Source organism: Sylvia atricapilla, chromosome 6 (assembly GCF_009819655.1).
Source record: "Sylvia atricapilla isolate bSylAtr1 chromosome 6, bSylAtr1.pri, whole genome shotgun sequence".
Taxonomy (NCBI): domain Eukaryota; kingdom Metazoa; phylum Chordata; class Aves; order Passeriformes; family Sylviidae; genus Sylvia; species Sylvia atricapilla.
In genome coordinates, this window is record NC_089145.1 from 38,549,506 (window position 1) to 38,572,003 (window position 22,498).

Below are 22,498 nucleotides of genomic sequence, written 5' to 3' on the forward strand. Positions count from 1 at the left end.
TCTGCTCTCATGAGACCCCACTGGAGCACTTTGTCCAGCTCCAGGGTCCTGAGCACAGGAGAGACCTGTGGAAGTTGCTCCAGGGGCTGTGAAGTTGCTCTGAGGGTTGGAGCCAGGCTGGGAAAGCTGGGGGTGCTCACCTGGAGGAGGCTCTGGGAGAGACCTGAGAGCTGGAGACGTATTTTGGTCCAAGGACATGGAGTGATAGACAGTGAGGAACGGCTTTAAACTGAACGAGACATTTTGGTTAGACATCAGGAAGAAATTCTTGGTTGTGAGGGTGGTGAGGCCCTGGCACAGGGTGCTCAGAGAAGCTGTGGCTGCCCCATCCCTGGCAGTGTTCGTTTGGACAGGGCTTGGAGGAACCTGATCTGGTGGAAGGTGTCCCCATGCAGGGGATTAGAACTGGATGATCTTTAAAGTCCCTTCCAACCCAGATCGTGGCATGTGACTCCATGGTTCTCATATTAACAGTTTTTTTCTGCATTCGAATATTTTAAGTGGCTCATTTTCCATGAAGTTAGCCAGCTTCTTCGTGTTGTCAAAACTGCCCTTACAGAATTCCCTTCTATTTCTGCTTCCCGCTTGTAACCTGGATGTTGGATTTAGAAGCATGGGCGGAGGTGGGGGGCGGGGAGGGCAGGCACTGCGGGATTTATTTGTTTCCCCAGCGCGCCATTCTCACAATAACACCCCGAAAACGTGAACCGTAAACCCTCAGCGCGGCCTGTGTGTCGGGAGGAAGGTCAAACGCCGCTTCCCCTTCCCCTTGCCTTCCCTTCCCTCACGGAATGGCCGATGGCGCTTGGCGGCGGCCCCGGCGTTCCCAGGGCAACCGCGGGCGGGCGCGGCGCAGGCGCGGGGAGCGGCCGCGGGAGCCGGGGCTGGCCGGGGGCTCGGAGATGGGCTGGCCCTTCCCTCTGCCTTTCATCTGATGCCTCGCGTTCTCCCTTGTAGACACTAATTCTTTTCATTAATTTTTTTTATTTTTTTTTTTTTTCCCCCGTGCGGAAGAGAATGTAAGTAATGCCGGTTAACCGCGGCCGCCGCGCGGGGAGAGAGAGAGCGAGCGAGTATTTGGAAGTCAGGCTGAAAATATGTCCAGGCTGTGGGCAGATTAGATAGAAAGGAAGTAAAACCATTTTGCGTTTGAAAGAATGCAGCTGCTAGGTAAGGATCGTGTGCTTGAATCCGTGATGTGAGCGTGGTGGTTGGGGATGGGGCTTTGACTCGGGTTTCTGATCTGAGAACTGTCTGGTGGAGCTTGCAGCCAGGGGAGATCTTTCCAGGTTAAAAAAAAAAAAAAAAAAACAAAAAAAACAAGACAAGACAAGACAATAGGAATTTTATGCTCGGATAGCAGTGTTTGGGAAAATGGAGTAGATGTCTGTATGAGAATAGTGGTATGATAAGATAAATCTGAGATAAATTTGTGTGCAGAAATGTAAAATCCTCTGGGTTTTTTCCCTGTATTTGCAGTGAAAAAGACTGAATAGGCCACATTTTGCAGGGTGTGAACTGTTGCAGTCTGTATGGCTCTGTCTGTATTAACATTGGTTAAAATTTCAGAGTACCAGTCACTGAAAATCAAGGATTGCTGTACTAGTTTCCTACTATCCATTTTTATTCTCATTTTTCATGCCTATTGCATAAAATGCTGTGTGTTTCAAACAAAGAAGGGGGAGGGGGAAGCTTGGTGCTTTAAAAAAAATTTTAAAAGGCATTCCTGTAAAAGACAGAGAGATTATTTTTAAAGAATGATGTTAATATAAAAGAGTTAAGGAAAGGATTCCAGACAGGTGGATGTGCTGATAGGAGAAGCTGTGGAATCCATTATTTCCAGGTGACAAGTAGGAATGTGAGGTGATCAGCTTCATGCTGAAGCTGTGTAGCAGAAGGTAGATACGAATCTTTTTAGATAATGTCAGAGCAGAACTGTCATGATGACCCATTAAATCAAATTCCTAGTTCAGCTGTTAGAATACGTATTTTTATTTGTGGCCCATGCTAGATATTGCAACAGACAGCATTTAGGGAATTTAAGGAATTTCTATTTTCTTTTCCCATAGAAAGGCAGTAATACTGGCTGCAGGGAGAATCGACAAGTGAATGATCGGGGGCTTTTTTGCCTGTTCTTGAATACAGATGTTGAATTACTGCAATTTTATGTTTTATAGAATGCTTCCTTTTATTTATCAAGGTCAAAAATAGCTCCTGTCCATCCTCTCCCAGAATATTCTCAGTGGATTTTTTTGTTTTAGAACAGTAATTGGTTATATTATTAGAGATAGGAGTGAGATTATTAAAAATACCTTTTTATGTTTCCCCATTCCCATCTTCTGGTGTGCACAGCAGCTTTGCTGTCAGGGCCTGTCCAGCTGCTGCCCAGCCTTGATAGGCCATCATTAAATAATCAAATGGACACAGACCTACTTGATATATTATCACAGGATAAAATCAGTCAGAAAAGTCTTATTCTGGAATGGAAAGGATCCTATTTTTCTGAAGTAGGATCTTTTATGACCATAATGGAGCAGAGAGATCTGGTGTAGCTGGTGACATTAGATCCTGCCATTTTTCCAGTAGCTGGCTTAAAAATCTGCAACTTCGTTTTGACAGAAACTGACTTTCTAAATGTGTTGCCTTTTATGACATCTTTAAGAGGTGATAGAATTGGTACCACCAGGTTTCCAGGCTTTCCATGGCTTTTGTAAGTTAAGGAAAGAGAACAAACATGGTGTTGGTTTGGTGCTCCTCCTCCTCACACCCCTGATGAGTGACTTGTGTGCTCCAGAGTTGGCTGGGAAGGAGGACAGTGTGGAAATTGCTTGTCATGGACTCTTGTAGGGATTGCATTACACAGAGCTACTCAGCATGTTCAAATTGCTGGAATTTTCGTGATAACGTGGTGCAACTCTGGATTATTTTTCATTAGCAATTAAGATTTTAATAAAAAGTGAAAAGCTCCAGAAGTATTAAAGAAAAAAATTCTTTATTGAATGACAATTAAAAGAATCATTCAATTATTTGAATCCAGGTAAAAATCTGGATATTGCTTTTGCTTTTTACCCAGTTTTCAACATGTCAGAATAAGAACTGTGTTTCAAAGGTGCATTTGGCAGTCTGTGCACTGCAGCTAAAATGAAAGAAAATCTTAAGTCCAATATCTCCACATAGAAACAAAAGCTTTTGGAGCATTGAACATAACCTGATTTTTACTCAAAACAGATTGTATCTACTACTATATTTGTTTGTATTTAAGTTGTTATGTCAGGGAGGAAGAAAGAAGAATCTAATCTAGACGTAAAGTAGTGAAGTGAAGGATTCCAGACAGGTAAATGTGCTGGTAGGAGAAGCTGTGGAATCCACTGTGATCCATCCTGTTTGTTTCTCAAGCTAAAATATTCCAATACTCCCTGTTTTACAAGGGGATGTGTAAGCAACATTTGGTTTTGACTCTGTCTCCCTGGAATCAGCCATTCTGATCCCATTAGAATGAAGATCTTAACATGCAGTTATTTCAAATATCTTTTCAGTACACAGTCTTAACAGATATAATCACTTAAGACCAGAGTAAAGGCAAGGAATTTCTTCAGAAAAAAAATTCCAGCTAGCTGGTCTCCATGGCTCATTGGGGGAAGAGTTGTAGCACCTCCAGGTGTTGGCTAAGAGGGATTTTCCTCCAGGCTTATTTCTGACAGTCACCTGGACGTATATGTAGTATGTTTAATGGGGTGCATTAATTTAACCATTTTAAGGTTCTTGCATCACAGTGGCATCAAAAAAAAAAAAATCAGTTACAGTTGGCTTTACATTGTTGAAAAGGGGAGATGCCACAGGCATTTTCCGATGTTCCTCTTCTCTAAATAAGCAAGGATTCCAGTTCTCATGGTAAGTTGTTACCATATATTTTATTAGCATAAGTCCATAAAGGAAGGATGAGAATCCATGATGTGTTTTAGGAGGCTTGAAATTCCTACAAATAATCAGTAATAAACTATTAAAATATTTACATTTTGCTTCAAAATAATTCCTGTTCCCTGTGTAGGCTTTGCTCTAAGTAACTGTGGGAGATCACGTAAAATCATACCCAAATTGCCATGTCTGTTGCAGTCTATTTGTATTCTAAAATAACATTGAAATAGCTGACTCTGGAAGTTAAATACAGGAAAACAGTCATTTCAAAGTTAAGGAAGGGTGATATTCAGAAAGAAGTGGTTTATTAGATACTGAGAAGAAATTCTTCCCTGTGAGGATGGTGAAGCCCTGGCACAGGTTGTCCAGAGCAGCTGTGGTTGCCCCATCTCTGGGACTGTCCAAGGGCCAGGTTGGATGAGGCTTTTGGAGCAGCTTGGGATAGTGGAAGATGTCTCTGCCCATGGCAGGAGATGGAACAAGATGGTTTTTTAGGTCCCTTCCAACCCAAACCATTGTAAGATTCTGTGATTTATAGATCTTATCCCCCCTAAGCAGCTATGATGTGTAATACACAGAATAGCCTTTAAAAATAGCTAAACATTGATTAGCTAATCCTCCTTCTCATGCATGTGTGTGTTTGTAGGAGTTCTGGCTACTGTGAAGCATAGCCTGCATCATGCCATGCACAAATGTTCTTTAAAGACTTTCTTGCTCACAGTTTTATGCAAAGAGGTATTCTCAGAATGTCACTCCAAAAGAAGTTGCAAACTGAGGGGCAGCTCTGGAGTGAGTCATTGTTGGTTTGTGGAATTTCTGGTTCTTGTTGGTACAAATTAACATTTTAAGACTATGCTCATCTCCACGTGGTTTAAAGCTGTTAACTTGTTGCAATCAGTTTAATTCTTGTCATTTCCTTAATTAGTTTTCAAGCTTGGCATTAGAAAGCAAATGTGCAAGTGATGAAATCGCATTGAAGTACTGTGAAGCAACAAAATTACATTAACTGTAATTCTGGCAGCTTGTCTTGATCATCTCCTCCTCTGAACTCCAAACCCTGTGTATGCTGCTCTTCCTCTTCACCTGCATTTCTTTCACAGAAGTATTTATGATCTTGTCAGTCTATTTATAGCATAAAAGGAAGATCTGTCCCTGGTAGCTCCACCTCAGCTTGCCTGAGTTCAGGGTGTACGTGCTTGTAGGTAGAGATTCATTCTTTCTTTTGTAGAAGAAACTATTTTGTCCTTTGTGCTCCCACTCAGCTCTAAAGGTTGGCACCCACAGAAGCTTTAACATCTTTGTGTAGAGTAAATGATGAGTCAGGATAACAGAGCCACATTCTTGTTTAAAATCATGCTAAGAACATGAGGCAAAGCTCATGGTGAATTAGGTGGCTCGAAACCAAATGAAGCAAAACCAGTTACAAATGTTATACACATTTCTGTCTGCTTCATGTTGCTGATGCTCACCGTATAGTTTTAGAAAATACATGAATGCTGACAATATTATTTGGAAGACCATAAGAAATGGAGTTGGGAAAGGAACAGGTCCATTATACTAAGATAAAAAGATAATGTTCCTGGTTGATTTTAGTGTTTTACTGTTTCTGGCGTTTCCTAGCAGATGTGACCTGCTTGTCAGAAAGGAGGAAAAAAATTCAAACCCATAGATTTTCAATCTTTTGATTAGAAAAGGGGCATCTTGGAGATTTTTATTTATTTTCATGGAAATAAATAAATTTTTTATTTATTTATTGTTTCATCCTGAAACGAAGAAGTTTTTCTTGTGTTGCATTTAGCTGTGGGTATTGGATGAACACCAGAAAGGTCTCAGTTTTGAACTCCTGCAGCTTAAAATTTTCATGTTGTTTTGCCTATCACTTAGACTTACCTTTGGCTACAGTCTCCTGTATAAGAACATCTTTATAAAAAAATGAAATAGAGAGACAGAACTCTCTTCAGTAATGGGTTTTAAACAATTATCACTGTGAGCCTATTTATGCCCAGTCTAAAATGGGCACAAATGTCTGGACAGTAGCTGGGGGTTTTGGAGAGTAGCACTGTCATCCTAGTTCCTGCTGGAAATCAGTGCTGGAAATTTCAGCTCTCCATTTGCTCTCTGATGGTGATCACAGGTTGTGGCATCAACATCTCTCAGGTGTTTCCTTAATTTGGGTGCAGATTTACAGCAGCTTAGATGAGCCCCCATGGCAGGGGGGTTGTCACTAGATGGTCTTTAAGGTCCATTCCAGCCAAATCCATTCTCTCATTTTCTGATGGCTGATAGATTTAAAGTAAAACTCAGCTCTAGCTCAGAACAGCAGACACTCCTGGGAACTCTTTTATGTCCAGTTCCAAACAGGTAACTCTAGTAAAAAAAAAAGACATCCTCACATTGCAGTAAGCATATCCAGGAAGGGTTGGTCTTTCTCATTTTGGCCAGAAGCAAAAGAGCAGCCGATCCATGATTTATTCCATGGTGACAGTCACTCAGGTCTTCCTCAGGTGACTTCTCAGAAGGATCTGGTGCCTATTCTGGCATCAGTACCAGGCACAGTTCAGACTCCCTCTTTCAAGGGGCTCTTACACCATCAACAGAGAGAAGCAGGTGCAGAATTTGGGATGTCTCACACAGGGGGATGAGTGTTGCAGCCAGGTTTTATGCCCCTTCCCTATAAAGATGTAAAAGCTTTTCAGCTTTCCTTTTTGCTTTTCTTCAGCTGCAACCCTTCAGTGGAAGGATTAAATTCTGGCTGCAATATTGCTATTTCTAACCTACATTTCTCGTGTTCTGACCCACAGTTCTGGTTTGGCATTGTGCCCTCACGGAAGAAATGGCTTTAATTCAACTATTCAGGAGTATTTTTGAATGTTTGCTGTTATTAGATGTATTTAGTTTGCGCAGTTTGAGCCGTATTGCCTTCAGTCAGTAAACATTACAGTAGATGGTAGAAATTTCTCGATCTTGAAGTTATTTTGCAGTCTGGATGGGGAGGAAAAAAGCTGTGGTTTCTATAGCAATACTTCACTTGATAACCTGGAAGAGCATGCTAATTCTATAGATAACTGTTTCTCTTTATATAATCCCTGTAATGTGCTGAGCAAATGGTAACTGGTGCTGTACAGTGTTGTGATTACACATTTAATTTTTTCCAATTATTCCTGACAAAAAATTAGTGAAGTAAGACACACATATTGTCTCTGCCTAAATGTAGCTGAGCCCTGTTGGGTTTAGAAGCTCAGAATTCAGTGAAGCAGGCAGGGCTGGGATTAATTCTGATGCTGGGCAGATTGATAGCTGGTTAGCAAGCCACTAGCATGTACATCCCCATTTCCCTGCGTATCTCCTTGCCTTGAAGCTTAAAGTTTACAGAAGGCAGAGATGACTGAAATCTAAATTGTTGTTCTGGTTTCCTTCTGGAACTGCTTGTCACTTTCCTGTTATTTTTAATAATGTAATGATAAGATTTTTTGACACGTACTGTACGTCTTTCCTTCAAGACAGCTGCAGCCTGCCTTGTGCAAACTGCCAGGCTGGCAGGAAGAAAGTGGCATGCAGAAAGCATTGCAGGGAAAAGGTTTTCTTTTTTTTTTCTTCCTTTTATTTTTTCTTTTTTTTTTCTCTCTCTGCTAGAATCTTAAAACTTCATGAAGATTATAATGAAGGACATTATTTCCTCTACCTGCCCCTTCCACCCCACAATACTTTTACTTTATTTTAAATAATTTTCACTGAAATAAAAGGAATAGCTTTATTTCATGCTCTGAATTCCTTGCCATGAAGTTAGTGTTTATCTCTTTGAGGTTTAAGTTGTAAAGGTAAAACAATGGAATTCATAGTAATAATAATAAATTATAGAAGTGGCTTTAAATGCGTTTCCAAATGTAAGGCTGAAATCAAGCATTGGATCTTAATTACAAAACAAATACTGTTGGAGAAAGAATTGTTCTACAACCTGAGCTAAAGTTGGGATAAGGAAAATGAGTTAAACAAAAAAGTCCCTAACAAAAAACACCCCCGGAATTCCTGTGAGTTCTTTCAGTCTTGTAAATACCAAACCTCTTCTATGTTAGGCAGGTATGCCACGTGTATTAGTGTTCTCATTTTGAGGGTCACTTGTTCATTCTGTCATGGACTGATGCTTTCCCTGACCTGCATTTTGTTTTTTTTTTTTCTCCTGAGGTACCACTTCATTCTTCCTCAGTAAATTTTGTTTTCTGCATATTTCACCATTACATGGGTTCAGGGACAAATGGGAAGTGGTTTGGGTTTAGTTCTTGCTCTTAGGCTTTTGTACAAATGTATGGTTACTTTGCATATTTGCTGTTTTCATTTATGGCTGCATTTATTTTCACAGCCTGAGGAAGAGCTTGATCCTGAAGAGAGGGACAACTTCCTCCAACAGCTTTACAAGTTTATGGAAGACAGAGGTAACAATGAATTTTCTTCCCTTTTTTTATCTCCAGTCCACTTCTTCAATGGCACAGCACTCAAAGGGAACTCAAATCCTCCCTGAGGTGTTTGGTTTGGTTTTGCTTTCACAAAGCCTTTTTTATGTTCACAAGGGCTGTTAAATAAGACCTTGGTTGATTTCTGGTTGTGACAGCCATGGCTGAGAGCTCTGCTGCTGTTAATCCCAGGCTGGAAGCTGTGGAGACTGTCCATGGAAGGTGAAGTCCAACCAGCAGAGAATGGATTTGTGCCATCCTCAAATCTCCCTGCACAAACAGAGCAATCGTACCTGCACAGACAACTTTAAAGATTCTGTTTTATCTTATAGCTAGAACAATAAAATACTGTATTTTAAACTTCTGTATTTTAAACATCTGTCTTTACAGAATTAAATGAGACTTAGTAAATTAGAATAGTTCAAGTCTTGGCTTCAGAGCTGTATCAGAAGTGCACGTGCTCTGCACAGGGAGCAGGATGTACCTGCTGACTTGGGAGAGCTGCTGTTGCATAAGGCATTTGCATTTGCAGTTGTGATGAGACTGATACTGAAGTGGAAGCTTTTATGCTCCTTTTTAAAAATATATATTCAATCCTGCAGAGAGTTTTGTCTTTTAGAGTACAGTGGTTTGATTAATTTTACTCAAGAAGTTGCCATTTCAATTGTGTATTTCAAATACTATTTTCATCCTGCAGTAGCCTTGGTGTGGAGGTAGATTACAGGTGTAACTACTGCCCTTTTTCCTTTTTTTTTTAGTCTTTCTGATCTCTAATCAGCAGTTACCTGAACGATAATTCCATAGAAGCCCAGAGTGCAGCAAACGTTGATGGATTTGAATTTGAAATAACCAGAGCTAAGAGTAAAACATTAAGTACTTTGCAGAATCTGAATATTTGCCCCTTTCTTTTTTTCAGGGGGAGAGATTGTTAAAATTAACAGGGAAATCAAGCTGCCTTTGTAAAAGAGGGTCTGTATGCCTTCTAATGAGGTGTGTTCTGGACCACAGAATGATACAAGAACGATTCAAAAGCTGTTCAATACTGCCAGTTCTTATCATAGGTTTAGAAATTGAGCATGTATTATGGCAAAGTGTTCTGGAGCTCATCCAATATAATTTTGAAGGCCTCCTGTGTATATAACCAGTGTTTCTGGAAGATAAACTTCCTTAGGGGAATAAAAGGCTAAGTTGAGGAGAAAAAAAGAAATCACTCTGCTGCTGGGCTAATCCAGAGTTTTCCTTTCATATAGCCTGTTTCTTGCCACTTCCCTGTATTCTTCCATTCTCATTCTTTCTTAAAAACTCACAGACTACAAAACAAATAGGGGTGTCAGGACCTCCTTGTGAAGGCAGCAGAAGAAAGCATTTGTGTGCTGAATTTGAAGACTCAGTCCATGAAATATTCCTTAAGCTAGTGTATGGATTGAGCAATGTGCAGGACTTTTTCCAGGACTGGGACTTTCCCCCTGCCTCTTTGCTGTTTATTTTCCTTCTCCATCCTTATAGCAAGATTCCTGTTCTCACCAGATTTGTTCTACATTCTCTTCTCTCAGTATAAATGTTTTGAGTCATGGAATCATGACAGTATTCCCAAAGTCCTATAACATTATTTTAATGATTCTAAATATAATTGCTTGAAGATGAAGGAAGATATGGAGCAGCAAGGAAGAGGTTTGATAGTCTTCTTTGCTGGGAGGATTATTGTCTGTGTATGCAGCCACTTGCCTTAAGTCACTTTTGGTTTCTCTTTTTGCACATAATTACTGTTCTTTATGTCGCTGCCACTCAGCTGATTTGAGTTCTTTGTTTTCCCTGGAACTGTCCCAAATATTCATGTCTGGTCAGGGCCTTGTGCTTTTCCACGTTCTGACAATTTGCCTGAGTGTCTCTTCCTCATCCAACAGCTCTGCTTCTTCCTCGTTCCTTTCAGCCCACAGAGTTTTAGTTAATCTCTTCACACACTGCTGTATTTCAGTGTTCCTCATGTGTTCTCTGGAGCTTCCTGCAGTTCTGGCTGTCCTCCCTGCTCATGAGAGGAGCAATGGGATGCAGCCAGTTAGACGGGGGTTAGTAAACCTGGGAGGCTGATAAACCACCCAGAGATAATGATGCATTCAAAAGAGGGTGAAGCCTTAACTGGTGATTGGAATTTACTGACTTGGGAACATACCTTAAGCCATTAAATACAGATTTTCAAATGCAGAAGAATACTTGTAATCACGTGTGTGCTAAAGGAATGAAAGAAGCAACTTGCTGTTCTTTGGGATAACTTGTTTCTGTTTTATTTTATTCAGGTACTCCTATCAATAAACCACCGGTTCTGGGCTACAAGGACCTTAATCTCTTCAAACTTTTTAGGCTGGTTTATCATCAGGGTGGGTGTGACAATGTAAGTGCTGGATGTTTCCTGAACTGAATATGTCTGTTCATTCATATATATCTGTAAATGGCTGTCCAGGGAAGCTGTGGATGCCCCATCCCTGGAAATGTTCAGGCCAGGTTGGACAGACCTTGGAACAACCTGGGAGAGTGGAAGGTGTCATTGCCCATGGCAAGGGGTTGTTGGAACTGAATGTTTTTTAGGTCCCTTCCAACCCAAACTGTTCAATGGTTAAAAAAGGCTTGGCTTTTTAGCTCTGTTAGGTATTATTTTTTAGTGTTTTTATTTAACAAAACCTGTAAGCTTCTTTTTCTTTTTCTTTTTTTTTCCCCAAAGATTGAGAGTGGTGCTGTATGGAAGCAAATTTATATGGACCTTGGCATTCCTATTTTGAACTCGGCTGCTTCCTACAATGTAAAAACTGCTTATAGAAAGTAAGTTCTTATATTGGATAATGGCAAAAACACTTCTCCTTTCTTTTTCCTAGTTATAGCATGTACAATATTCATGAGATTTTTTGATAGTTACAGACAGCAGCTGAAATTCTTCAGTTAATGAACAGTTCTGAGCATTTTCCAGTGTCTGATGTGGAGGAAAGGAGGGAGCACTCAGGGCTGTAGGTTCCTGTTGCTCCAGTATATCAGAATTCTGCTCATTTTTTTACCAAGAAACTTCCACTTTCCTCATGGACTGATGGCATTTCAGAGTACACCAATGAATTTATAAAATAAGCTTTGGCAGACTCAGTTTTGCAAGTTAAGGCAATTAACAGTTACAATCTCCTTAATCTTTAGATCTCTTATGCATTGAAGAGAATTTTCTACCAGCTGCTTTAACTTCATAAAAGGTGCTGACTGCAAAAAAGACATGTTTTGGATTGTATATTTGCATATAATCTTTGCAGAATGTGTAGAATAATGGCTTTAGGGCTTAACTGTGTGCATTGCTATGGTGGATGTGACAGTTATTAAATAGTAAAATCATTACTTAACAACGACCAAATGCATAAATCTTTTTCTTCTGACCCTTGCTTTTCAGCTGTGTTGTAACTTTTTAATTGGAAACCTTTCAGGAATGACATTTTCCAAGCTTGTTTTCTAAATAAAAATTGTTTCTATTATTTATCCTCCTGGAAGTCTGACAAGAAACAATTGGGCTTTTTGAGTAAAAGGGACGAATGAGATTCTCTTGACTCAAACGTAAGGAAATATGGAAATAGGGATGACTAATGACTCAACTCATGTTAATGTCGATGAAGATGACAGTATTGAGACTATCCTCAGTGGGATTTGAACTGGGCACATGTTGAAGGTCTGTATTTTACAGAGAAGAGTGTTTATCCTGGAAAGAGTAATTGGTAAATGTACTGGGTTGCTGTTACAGTGGAAATAATGATGTTGTTTGGACACATGAAAATGTGTTGTGACAGTGATAGTGTGTTGTAACTTGCATATTAATTCTTGCTAAGAATTAGCAATTCTAATTCCTAATAATAATAATTTAAGCTAATTCATACCTCTCTCACCTATAACTGGATTAGAGTGTGCACAGGCAGATTCCAGAAAAGAAGCTCATGCATGGCATTGCTGTCATGAATTCTTAACTGGATGAGGATGAAATTAAAAATGTGGGGAGCACCAAATGTGTATTCTTTCTCAGCATTTGACTTAAAATCGTTTCACTTCAAAATCATCTCTAGCTTTTATATTTTTGAGTATTTGGGTTTGTTTGGTTGTTGTTCTTTTTATTATTATTATTATTACTATTATTATTATTATTATTATTATTATTATTATTATTATTTTCCTGAAGTTACTGAGCAGGAAAATAGGTTATATGTACTTGGATAAATAGAAAATAAACCTTGAAACATAAATGTGTCTGTAGGTATCTTTATGGTTTCGAAGAGTACTGCCGTTCTGCAAACATTCAGTTTAGGACCATCCATCACAATGAACCAAAAGTGGTAGAAGACACACAGAAACACGTAGAACCAATGGAGGAAAGTGTGAAAGAGGAACAAAAAATGCCCCCAACAGAAGTTAAAAAAGAAGCAGAAGAAAATTATTCCAGCAGTGAAAGTGAGAAAGAAGAAATTGAACTAAGATCCCCAAGGGTGAGTGGTTTGGACTGGTTTGTGTTTAGTCCTTAACAAAGCCCCTTTGTATAGTGAACAATTTCCATAATGAGTTTTCCCTGTGGAGCAACTGCAGGTTGGAATTGGTGCACTTGTACAAATGTGGAGTTTTGTGAGTTTTAACTGTCGATTATGTTCTCCTTAGACAGAGTCAGGTTGGAGTATTCCTTTTTTTTCCACATCATGCATGGGATTTGCTCAGGCTCAGCTGGATGTGCTGTGGTTCAGGGATGCTCAGGAGCTGTTTGGAGCTGTTATCATCAAAACAGTGAAACACAGCAGGACAGTCTTGGGCGTGGACGAGGATTTGCACGAGCACATGGAACCTGAGGCCTTGTGGCAAGGAACAGGAATGTCAAAAACCTGCTACAGATCTAAGAATATAAGGAAGATCCATTTCTCTGAGTTTGTTTTTATCAGTATCTCTTTTAGTGGAAGAAACACCCAAATATTAGAGTATATAGACAAAAGTAGAGGGAGGAACACTTAAGTTTAGCCTTCATTTGTCTTTAAATGCTGTAGAGGTGAGGGTTGTATTAGAAGCTTCATAGTTCAGATCAGTAGCCCATCAGCTGGAGGATACTGAACACCATGAGGAATACAGACAGTACTTTAAAGGAATTGGAATATGACTGTAGCACTCATTTAATTATGTTAAAAGAACATTTTGTGTTCTTTAATAGAGTGGGACTACTGGAAAAATTGATGCTTTTAAATTGTTCAGGTTCTAAAGATTGTTTGACTAAAATGTCATTCTGTTAAAATCCTTTTTGCAAAGCAGCTTTTAAGCAAATATATGGCTTTATAAATTAATAAATGAAAGGACATGGTGTAAACACAAGTTGAAACTTCTATTATGTATTATATTTCTATTTAAATGAAAGTGGTTGTTCCAAGCTGCATCAGCTTCAGTGAACTTCCTGACATGACATTAGCTTTGTTCTTAGTTTGTTCATTTATTTTTGAGTTGGTTTTCCTTTTTGAGAACACTCAAAAAAAGGATAAAGAAATGTAAGATTTTTTTGGCTTTTTAATAATTGGCTCTTTGTTCTGATTAAAAAGCAATGATCCTATCAAGAGACTTTTAATAAATCAAATGATAATCCTGTGCTAGATCTGTAAGAATCAGTTGCACATAGTCTCAGGCAGCAGCTGCCTGAGTACTCAAAGCACCTTTTAAAAATGGGATACTTAGAGGTTTTTGGAAGCTGGCAAATTTCTGCCTGTGATGTCCGCAGGTGACTGTCAGGATTGAAGATGCTAAGGGGAAGATGCCTCCCCTCAATAGTCCCATACAAGCACTTCAAATAATGCCGTTGCTGTAGGTGAATGAGACATTTTGGCCCTTTCTATCAGAGCAACAAAGGTTACAGGTCCAAAGAAATGTCCTGAAATCCTTCATCAGTTAATCAGGAACTCATCCTCATTATTCCAAATGAAGCAGATATAAAAACTTGAAGCTTTAATTTTAGTATTTTTGAATATTTTCTTGTCTACAGGGCTTGCATGTCTAACTTTCATGCTGAGGTTTGGCGAGGTTGTGGAGAAAGCAGGTGACAGGAATTGTTAAACTGATCTTATTATTTCCTATTTCAGGGACGAAGGAGACTTGCCCGTGATGCAGCCCCTGCTAAAAAAGATGGTGAGGAGGATAAAACCCAAGACAAATTAAAAGACAGTAACAAAGAAAACAAAGATGTAGAAGAAACACCTGAGAATGCAGAAAAGAAAGAAAATGAAACTCCACTAGGGAAGAAAAGCACACCAAAGCAAAAAGAGAAGAAAATTAAAAAACAGGAGGATTCTGATAAGGAGTCAGATGAAGAGGAAGACAGGCAGAGGGAGAGGTAAACACTAACTTGTATGACTTTCCTTGAGTTTCTCTCTGCCATGATTGAGCTGTTCTCCAGGCAGGAGGACACAGACTTGATCTTACTAAAGTGTGAAAGTCAGGAACCTTATTCGCTCAGACAGGCAGGAAAGGGAACATTTTATTTCAAGCTTGTAGAGCCTGTTGTACTTTCTGGAAGCATCTTCTTGTGCTCGATGCCAGGCAGTATTTTTCACTGTCATTTTACTTGCCAAGGCTGTGTTGGTGTTTCATCACACCAATACCTCCAGACACCAAGTTGACCAGGCTGTAAATCTGCCAGGTGCTGTGAGGATGGGAACAGCTTGGAGACACTTCCCTGGGCAGTTGAAACAGAAACGGCAAATTCCTGTGCTTCTAAGGCATTGCTGATGGCTGGTGAAGCTGCAGGCTCCTTGTTTTTATTGTGTGTCAGATGATCAAGGCATCAAAGTTTTCTTTAAGCTGTGTGGGTGTTACTTGTCCTCCGGGTTGCTTGCCACAAGATAATTGATCTTTCACTGAAGGCCAGCAAATCTATTTCATTAAAAGCAAACCAAAAGTCCTTTTTAGTATTTTATTTCTTGCTGATTTTTTGTAGAGTAATTTTTAATTATTCTAAATTCTCCCTTAAATAGAGAAGGAATTTTAGCTAAAAATAGGTTAGATTGTAGTTCTTCAAAATACGTTTGAGTATAATATTTAAACAGTAGGTAAAGATGTAATAAGAGGTGAATGTATCTAATAAGAGCTGTGCAGATTCTTCTAAGCTTGGCTGAGCACTTTTATTATCAGGTTTTTTTCCAATGGAAGGGTGTTTGTGTCCATGAGAGGATTATTGTGATGGCAGTTCCCACTTATGTGCAGTTAATAAAATGTAGCATGTTAAGCCAATTGTAAGAGTACCTCTTTTTATAAACAATGTGTCAAAATCAAATATTTCAAAAACTGAAGTTAGTTCTTCCTATGCTGTTTATGAGACACACACTGAATTAACTTTTATTCCTTTTTGTATTATCAAAATACTAATTTAAAAAATACTCTTTAAGCTTAGAAGTAGTTGTACACTTTGAGTTATGTTTAAATTTTAATAAAGCTTCTGGATATTTTTGCTATTTAGCCCTGTTCTCCCTAAGTTCTGTTCTTGATTTAAAAAAAGTCTGTTTCTGAGCAAGCTTCAGAGACAGGCCAGGGTGCAGAAAGTGATTTTTTTTTTCTCTCGTAGCTTTTTTCTACCTTGACTACTCTTTTTAAATTTTAAAATATGACTGTCACTAATTAGTGGGCATTTTAAATACATTTTACTGCAGGGAAGAAATTGAGAACAAAGGGGACTCAGAAGGTGAAGAGGATGAGGAGGACACAGAACCCTGCCTGACTGGAACCAAAGTGAAAGTAAAATATGGACGTGGAAAGACTCAAAAAATTTATGAGGCCAGTATTAAAAGCACAGAAGTTGATGATGGAGAGGTTTTATATTTAGTTCATTACTACGGTTGGAATGTAAGGTGAGGATAACAAATTGCCTTTCTTTTCTTTGTTCAAAGGCTTATATACAAAAGAAATTTTTGCTTTTAAGGAAATAAAGTGAGAGATGGTCAGTTATTTGGCTTCATACTGATTTATCAACATAACAGCTCTTTCAGTGTTGGTCATTTTGTTCATGTTATGCATTGAAATGTCAAAATATACTTGTGTTTTTCCAGGTGCCCATCTGCTTTAGTAATCCTCACCCCTTCCAGGAGTATCCCTGATATTTATTGTGTCTGTCAGTGTTAGCACTAGCAGACTTTCCTTTAAGGGAGTCGTTGATAATGGTGAAGATACTTACAATTAAGTGTATTAATCACTGGAATTTTGGCAACAAAATATATTCTTTTATTGAATGTTAACTGTGATTGTGAAAACGCTTCTCCTGGCAGCCAGTCTTCATAATACTTTATATACTTCTGGTATATAACTTGTGGTATTCCAAATCCATAAGAAAATTTCTTTCTGTGGCAACATGAAGTTTGAGTGTGGCAATATGCCCAAAATATTTACAGCTTCCCTTTACCTTTAGGATATTTTGAGGAGCATTAATGTGTTTGTGCTTTTCAGAATCACATCCAGTTTGTTGCCATAATTAAAAAACCTTACCTTTCTTTTTTTAAAACAAAAGTACATTTTCCTGCTGAGGCATGGTGTGGTGAAAACTGTCGTATGTGTATGATGTGGAATAACTGACCCTTCAGAGCTGGCTCAGTCCCCTGAGTGTTCCAGTGCTTTGCTGGTGAGAGACAGGGAAGTTTGTGCCTTCATTCCCTCATCCCATAAGGTTTATTTTAATGGACTGGAAATGTCATTCACCTTTCTAAGGCCAGATACTGCAGGAGTTGTAAATATGTGCTCTGCTATCATGGAATTGTTTGGGTTGGGAAGGAAAGCCCATCTCATTGCAACCTTCCACAATCTCGGTGTGCTGAGCCCTGTCCAACCTGGTGATGACCTTTTCCTACCTCATTAATAAATATTTTGTGTAATTCAAGTCTCTTACTCCTCATCTTCAAACAACATTTTGATGTGCAGTGATAACAGCATGTTCTCATTCCCTTTCAGGTACGATGAGTGGGTGAAAGCTGATCGGATTATCTGGCCAGTGGAAAAAGGAGGACCAAAGAGAAAACAGAAGAAAAAAACAAAAGTAATGATTTCAATAAGTTTGTTGTAGTATTGTATTTAATGACTAGTGGTATCCCTGTTAAAAAAAAAAAAAAAAAAAAACCCAAAAAAACCCCTTCAGTCCACAGTCTAGTTTTTAATACAGCAAAAGGTTTGATAATCAGCAGTGGAGCATTAATAAAAATCTACTCTTTCCCCTGCAGAATAAAGAAGACGGTGAAAAGGATGAGAAGAAGGATGAGGAGAAACAAAAATCCAAGCGTGGGCGACCCCCTCTGAAATCCACTCTCCCCTCCAACATGTCCTGCAGCCTCCCCAAAACGCCCAACAGTGAAGGTAAATCCTGCTCCAGAGGTGCAGGGAACAGCGTGTGCTCCCCACCATTCCCAGCTGGAGCCCAGGGTGGTGTGGTGGCCTGGAGCTGCATGTGAGCTCTGAGGTCCCTGCCCCAGCACCGATGCTGGGCGCTCCTTCCTGTCGATACAAATTAATTCTTTCGATTTTAATTTTAGCAACACCTCGCAGGCAGACCAGACGTAGCTCAGGAATGTTTGATTCTGATAGAGGATCAAACGGTGAGTGATCTCAGCCCTGTGTATGCTTTGGAGGCTTTTTCAGTACCTTTTTGAAAAGAGGTTTGGTTTTTATTTTTTAGGGTTTTTTAACCTTCTTTTTTTGTTGTTGATGTTGGTTTGTTTTTTTGTTTTTTTCCTTTCTCCTTGTAAATTTTATTGAGTAAGCAGTTGAGCTGACACTGCTCAGGAGCACAGCTTGCTCACAGAAGAGCAGTGACTGTACAAGTCATACCATGTTCTTCAGCCAGAGCCTTTCAGTCCTGAACAGACCAAATCCAGTGCTATAATGATAGTCTTTATTGTGCTAATTAAGTCCTCAACCTCAATACTCCATCCTCCAGCAGAGCTGTTAATTATACACAAATGGCAGCACATCTTTGGTGTTTCTAAGCCTCTCTGAACAAGAATTGAAGTGAAATCACTGTCTCCTTTTAGTACAGGTCCCTGAATAATCTTCTGGTAATGTACTAGTGCTTGCTCTCTGTGTGGTGCATCATTTGTACAATAGTTGAGCAATGAAATGTCCATATTGGGGTTTAGAAGGTTTTTTGTTTTGGGGTTTGGATTGGGTTTTTTTCTTTGCATGGACTAGAGGAGTCTTGTTTTTTGGTTTTGTAATGTCACATGGGCGAGGCAATATCCATGGGATCAGGGAGATGTGTAAAATTATTTTTGCTGCAATAAAATGTAATTAATTTGTATTGATTTATTTGAGAAATAGATTTGAGAATCATAGATTTCAACTAAATCACCTGAGTCAAGAGCATCATCCAGATATTTCCTGAACTCTGACAGCACCACCACTACTGCAGTTTCATGGAAATTTAAGTTAAAAATAAGAACTGTAGCAAGTGTTTTAAACAGTGCAGGATTTTTAAAGTTTAAAATAAATATTGTAAACTGATGTTGACAACACAGATTACTGAAAACGGGGTTTTGTGAGGTTCAAATAAGTCATGCTGCAATGAATTATTTAGGGTGCTGTTTGCTTCTTTTTAAAATTTTTTTAGACTCTGGCACATCTGACAGTGAAGCAGATGAGTCATCTGAAAAGAATTTGAATGAAGAATTTTCTCCAGAAACTTCAGAACTGGAAAAAAGTGAAAAACTCCGTGATGAGAAGCTGGATGAGGAAAACCCAAAGATTTCTCATGTGCTGAAGGAAAATGACAGGACTCAAGCACAGCCACTAGAAACACTGAAACTGGAAGTTGAGGAAAGTGAACAAATTGTTCAAATTTTTGGAAATAAAACGGATCAGATGGAAGAAATCAAAAGAGAGGTTGAAAAATCACCTAAGGGAAAAGGGAGAAGGAGCAAGACAAAGGATCCTGTATTGGAAAATGCAAAGATTGTACCAGGAGGCCAGGAAGAGGTGGCAAATGAGTCTCTTACAGAACCTGAAAGATTAGATGCGTCTTCCTTGGACTGTAAAGACATTTCCAGCACTATTGAAAGTGAAACAGAGCCCTCCACAAAAGATAAAAAACTTTTGAAAAGAAAAACATTGGAACAGGCATCACCCGAGAAGAGAAATCGGCGAGAGAGTGAGATGGAAGTGCCAAATATTGTATCTGAAGAGAGGACCAATGAATGTACAGGAACAGAGGAATGTAGGGGGCTGAGTGCTGAGGAGTCCCTCAGAACTGAAAACGAGGAGATGCCATCCCTGGTGGCAGAATCGGTTCCTCACGGTCCAGAGCTGAGGAATGACAACTTCCAACGTCCGGCCGAAGCCAATGAGAGTGTCCCCTTGAAAGACGAGGATGACACAATGCCTCAGATTGGTCCTGAAACCTTGCTGTGCCATGAAGTAGACCTGGATGACTTGGATGAGAAGGAGAAGAGCAGCGGTGAAGACACAATAGCAGAAAAGCCAGACCCCAATGCTTCCAACCCCGCCCCCTCTGCCTTAGCCCCCAGCGTCCCCTCGAGCTTCCCGGTGGCCTCTCCTCTGGCCCTCAGCCAGGACGAGTCGCGCAGCATCAAGAGCGAGAGTGACATGACCATCGAGGTGGACAGTGTGGCGGAAGAGTCGCAAGAAGGGCTCTGTGAGAGCGAGTCTGCCAATGGATTCGAAGCCAGTACCACGTCGAGCAATTGCAGCATCGCCGGGCAGGAGAGGGAGGTGGGAGAGAAAGGTGAGCATTTCCTGGAGGAGTCATTCCCTGCTCTGATCCTTGCTGAAGGTGTTTCTGAGACTGGTGTCACTTGGCTAAAAACTGCTGGCCTGTTTTATCTGCTGTTTATAGATTCACAGAATGGTTTGGGTTAGAAGGGACCTCAAAGCCAATGTTGTTCCAGCCCCCTGCCATGGGCAGGGGCACCTTCCACTATCCCACGTTGCTCCAAGCTCCATCAAGCCTGTCCTGGAACACTTCTAGGGATGGGGCAGCCCAGCTTCTCTGGACAACCAGTGCCAGGGCCTCAGAATAAAGAATTTCTTCCCAATATCCCACCTAACCCTCTGGCAGTGTGAAGCCACTCCCCCTTGTCCTGTCACTCCAGGCCTTTGTCCAAAGTCCTCCTCCAGCTTTCTTGGAGCCCTTTTAGCCCCTGGAAGGGGCTCTGAGGTCCCCAGTGCCTTCCTTTCTCTGAACAGCTTCAACTCTCTCAGCCTGTTGGTTTTAAGTTTTTTTGTTGCTTATAAAAAGAGCTTTTTAGTAGCAGAAGTATTTGAGGTGTCTTACATTTTATTTTTGGTTTTTTTTTGGTTTTTTTTATTCCTCTCATAGGTCAAAAAAGACCCAGCGACAGCAATAGTGGAACGCTGGCAAAAAAGCAAAAGCGAACTCCAAAGCGAACCAGTGCTGCAGCCAAAAATGAAAAGAATGGAACAGGTATATTCCTGCAGGGAGGGGAGGGGGAAGGTTATACTGTCCTGGAAATACCTGTAGGAACCTACTGTTCTCATGTTACAAATCATTTTCAGTGGATGGGGCTTCCCTCACAAGTTTTTTCATTTTTATTCATTGTGATTGTTGGTGATAAACTGTAGAGGAGTTCTGAGCTCTGCAGGAGCAGTCTAACTGGGAAATCTCTTGGTTATTTTATATTACTTAGGAAAAAACCTCTAAATTATTATCTATATTAGTAGTTACTACATATTTCCCATTATGCTGATTTTTAAATATTAGATTGGTTATGAATTTGGGAGAGGACCCATTTAAAGTCTTAAAACAGATGTTTCTCATGGGAAAAATGTTGGATGCTAAAGAAAAGCATTTCATTCAAAGGAATCTTGTCTAGTTTTTCTCTCAAGCATCTGACTATTTTATAACTTGCTATAGAAATCTGGATCATTTTGTTTCTCATTTTTCAGAGAATCACAGAATGGTTTGGGTAGGAAAGGACCTTAAAAATCATATTGTTCCAGCTCTGTGTCATGGACAGGGACACCTACTATCTCTCGTGGCTCCAAGCCCCATTTAACCTGGCCTGGAACACTGCCAGGGATGGAGCAGCCACAGGTTATCTGGGCATGTTGTGCCAGGGCCTCACCTTCTTTATAATAAAGAATTTATGTCTTATATCCCATCTATCCCTGCCCTCCTTCAGCTTAAGGACATTCCCTCTTGTCCTGTCACAAAATTTCTGACAACCATTGCATGATGAATCAGTGGTTTCGGCTTTGTGGCAGCACTTAATTTCTAAATGTCAAACTAAAATAATAATTATCTGATACACACTATTCAGATATATTTAACATGCCTGTGGAGAACTTGGCAGTTATTGTGGGAATCTAAAATATTTGAATATATGAGTTAAAAATTTTCTGTTACATATTGAACTTCTGTTGTTTTAGCCATGTTTCAGAACTGTTCCTTTAGATACGTAAAGCAGTTTGATAACTAAATAGAGGCATGCACTACCTACCCATAGTAATACAGGTTTAATCTTTAAGAGAAGAGTTTAACTTTAGATAGCTAAAATAGGTGATGTAAGACAGTTTGTCAGTGCTCTAATATTCTAACTTTGGTAAGTTTTATTTATTATTTTTGTAAAGAAATTTGGCTGTTACTTTTTAACTAGGCCTAGTCAGCCCTTGAATTCTCCTTCATCAACCGTGATTATTACACTTGAGAGTTCAGTGCATGTTGTGTCTGATCACGTTATCCATGGAATCTGAGATCATTATTCTTTGGGTGTGTTTTGGGATCTTCTGAGCAAGAAGCAGCAGTTTTTTCTTAATCATTGTTTCTTTACTATAACCAGATTTTTTTAAATGTCAATATGGAGGTTTTAAGTCCTAATTAATTCTTTTTCCTGCAGGACAAAGCAGTGACAGTGAAGATCTCCCTGTCCTGGACAGTTCCAGTAAATGTACTCCTGTCAAACACATCAATGCCTCCAAACCACAGAAGATTTCCCGCTCCCCTGCCAGAGTGATTTCTCCTCACATTAAAGATGGAGAGAAGGACAAACACAGGGACAAGCACCACCACCAGAATGCTTCACCCAGAGTGTACAAATGGAGCTTCCAGCTCAGTAAGCCATTCTTGAAATTACTTGATTACAGGGATTAGTGAGAAA

At 39.7% G+C, this 22,498-nt stretch overlaps 1 protein-coding gene across 3 annotated transcripts in view; it reads left to right on the forward strand.

Annotated features, from left to right (window-relative positions):
• The window catches only part of ARID4A (AT-rich interaction domain 4A), a 46,565-nt gene that overhangs the window by 21,406 nt on the left and 2,661 nt on the right, over positions 1-22,498 (forward strand). For 2 of the 3 annotated variants that reach the window (XM_066321588.1, XM_066321589.1), the window contains 12 exons: positions 8,273-8,345; positions 10,658-10,752; positions 11,080-11,177; positions 12,631-12,859; positions 14,477-14,727; positions 16,040-16,237; positions 17,328-17,412; positions 17,594-17,726; positions 17,903-17,965; positions 18,976-20,106; positions 20,701-20,805; positions 22,238-22,453. In XM_066321588.1, coding sequence (XP_066177685.1) covers positions 8,273-8,345; positions 10,658-10,752; positions 11,080-11,177; positions 12,631-12,859; positions 14,477-14,727; positions 16,040-16,237; positions 17,328-17,412; positions 17,594-17,726; positions 17,903-17,965; positions 18,976-20,106; positions 20,701-20,805; positions 22,238-22,453 — 2,677 coding nt within the window. The remainder of the gene's footprint in view (positions 1-8,272; positions 8,346-10,657; positions 10,753-11,079; positions 11,178-12,630; positions 12,860-14,476; positions 14,728-16,039; positions 16,238-17,327; positions 17,413-17,593; positions 17,727-17,902; positions 17,966-18,975; positions 20,107-20,700; positions 20,806-22,237; positions 22,454-22,498) is intronic. The other variant, XM_066321590.1, reaches the window with a different exon arrangement.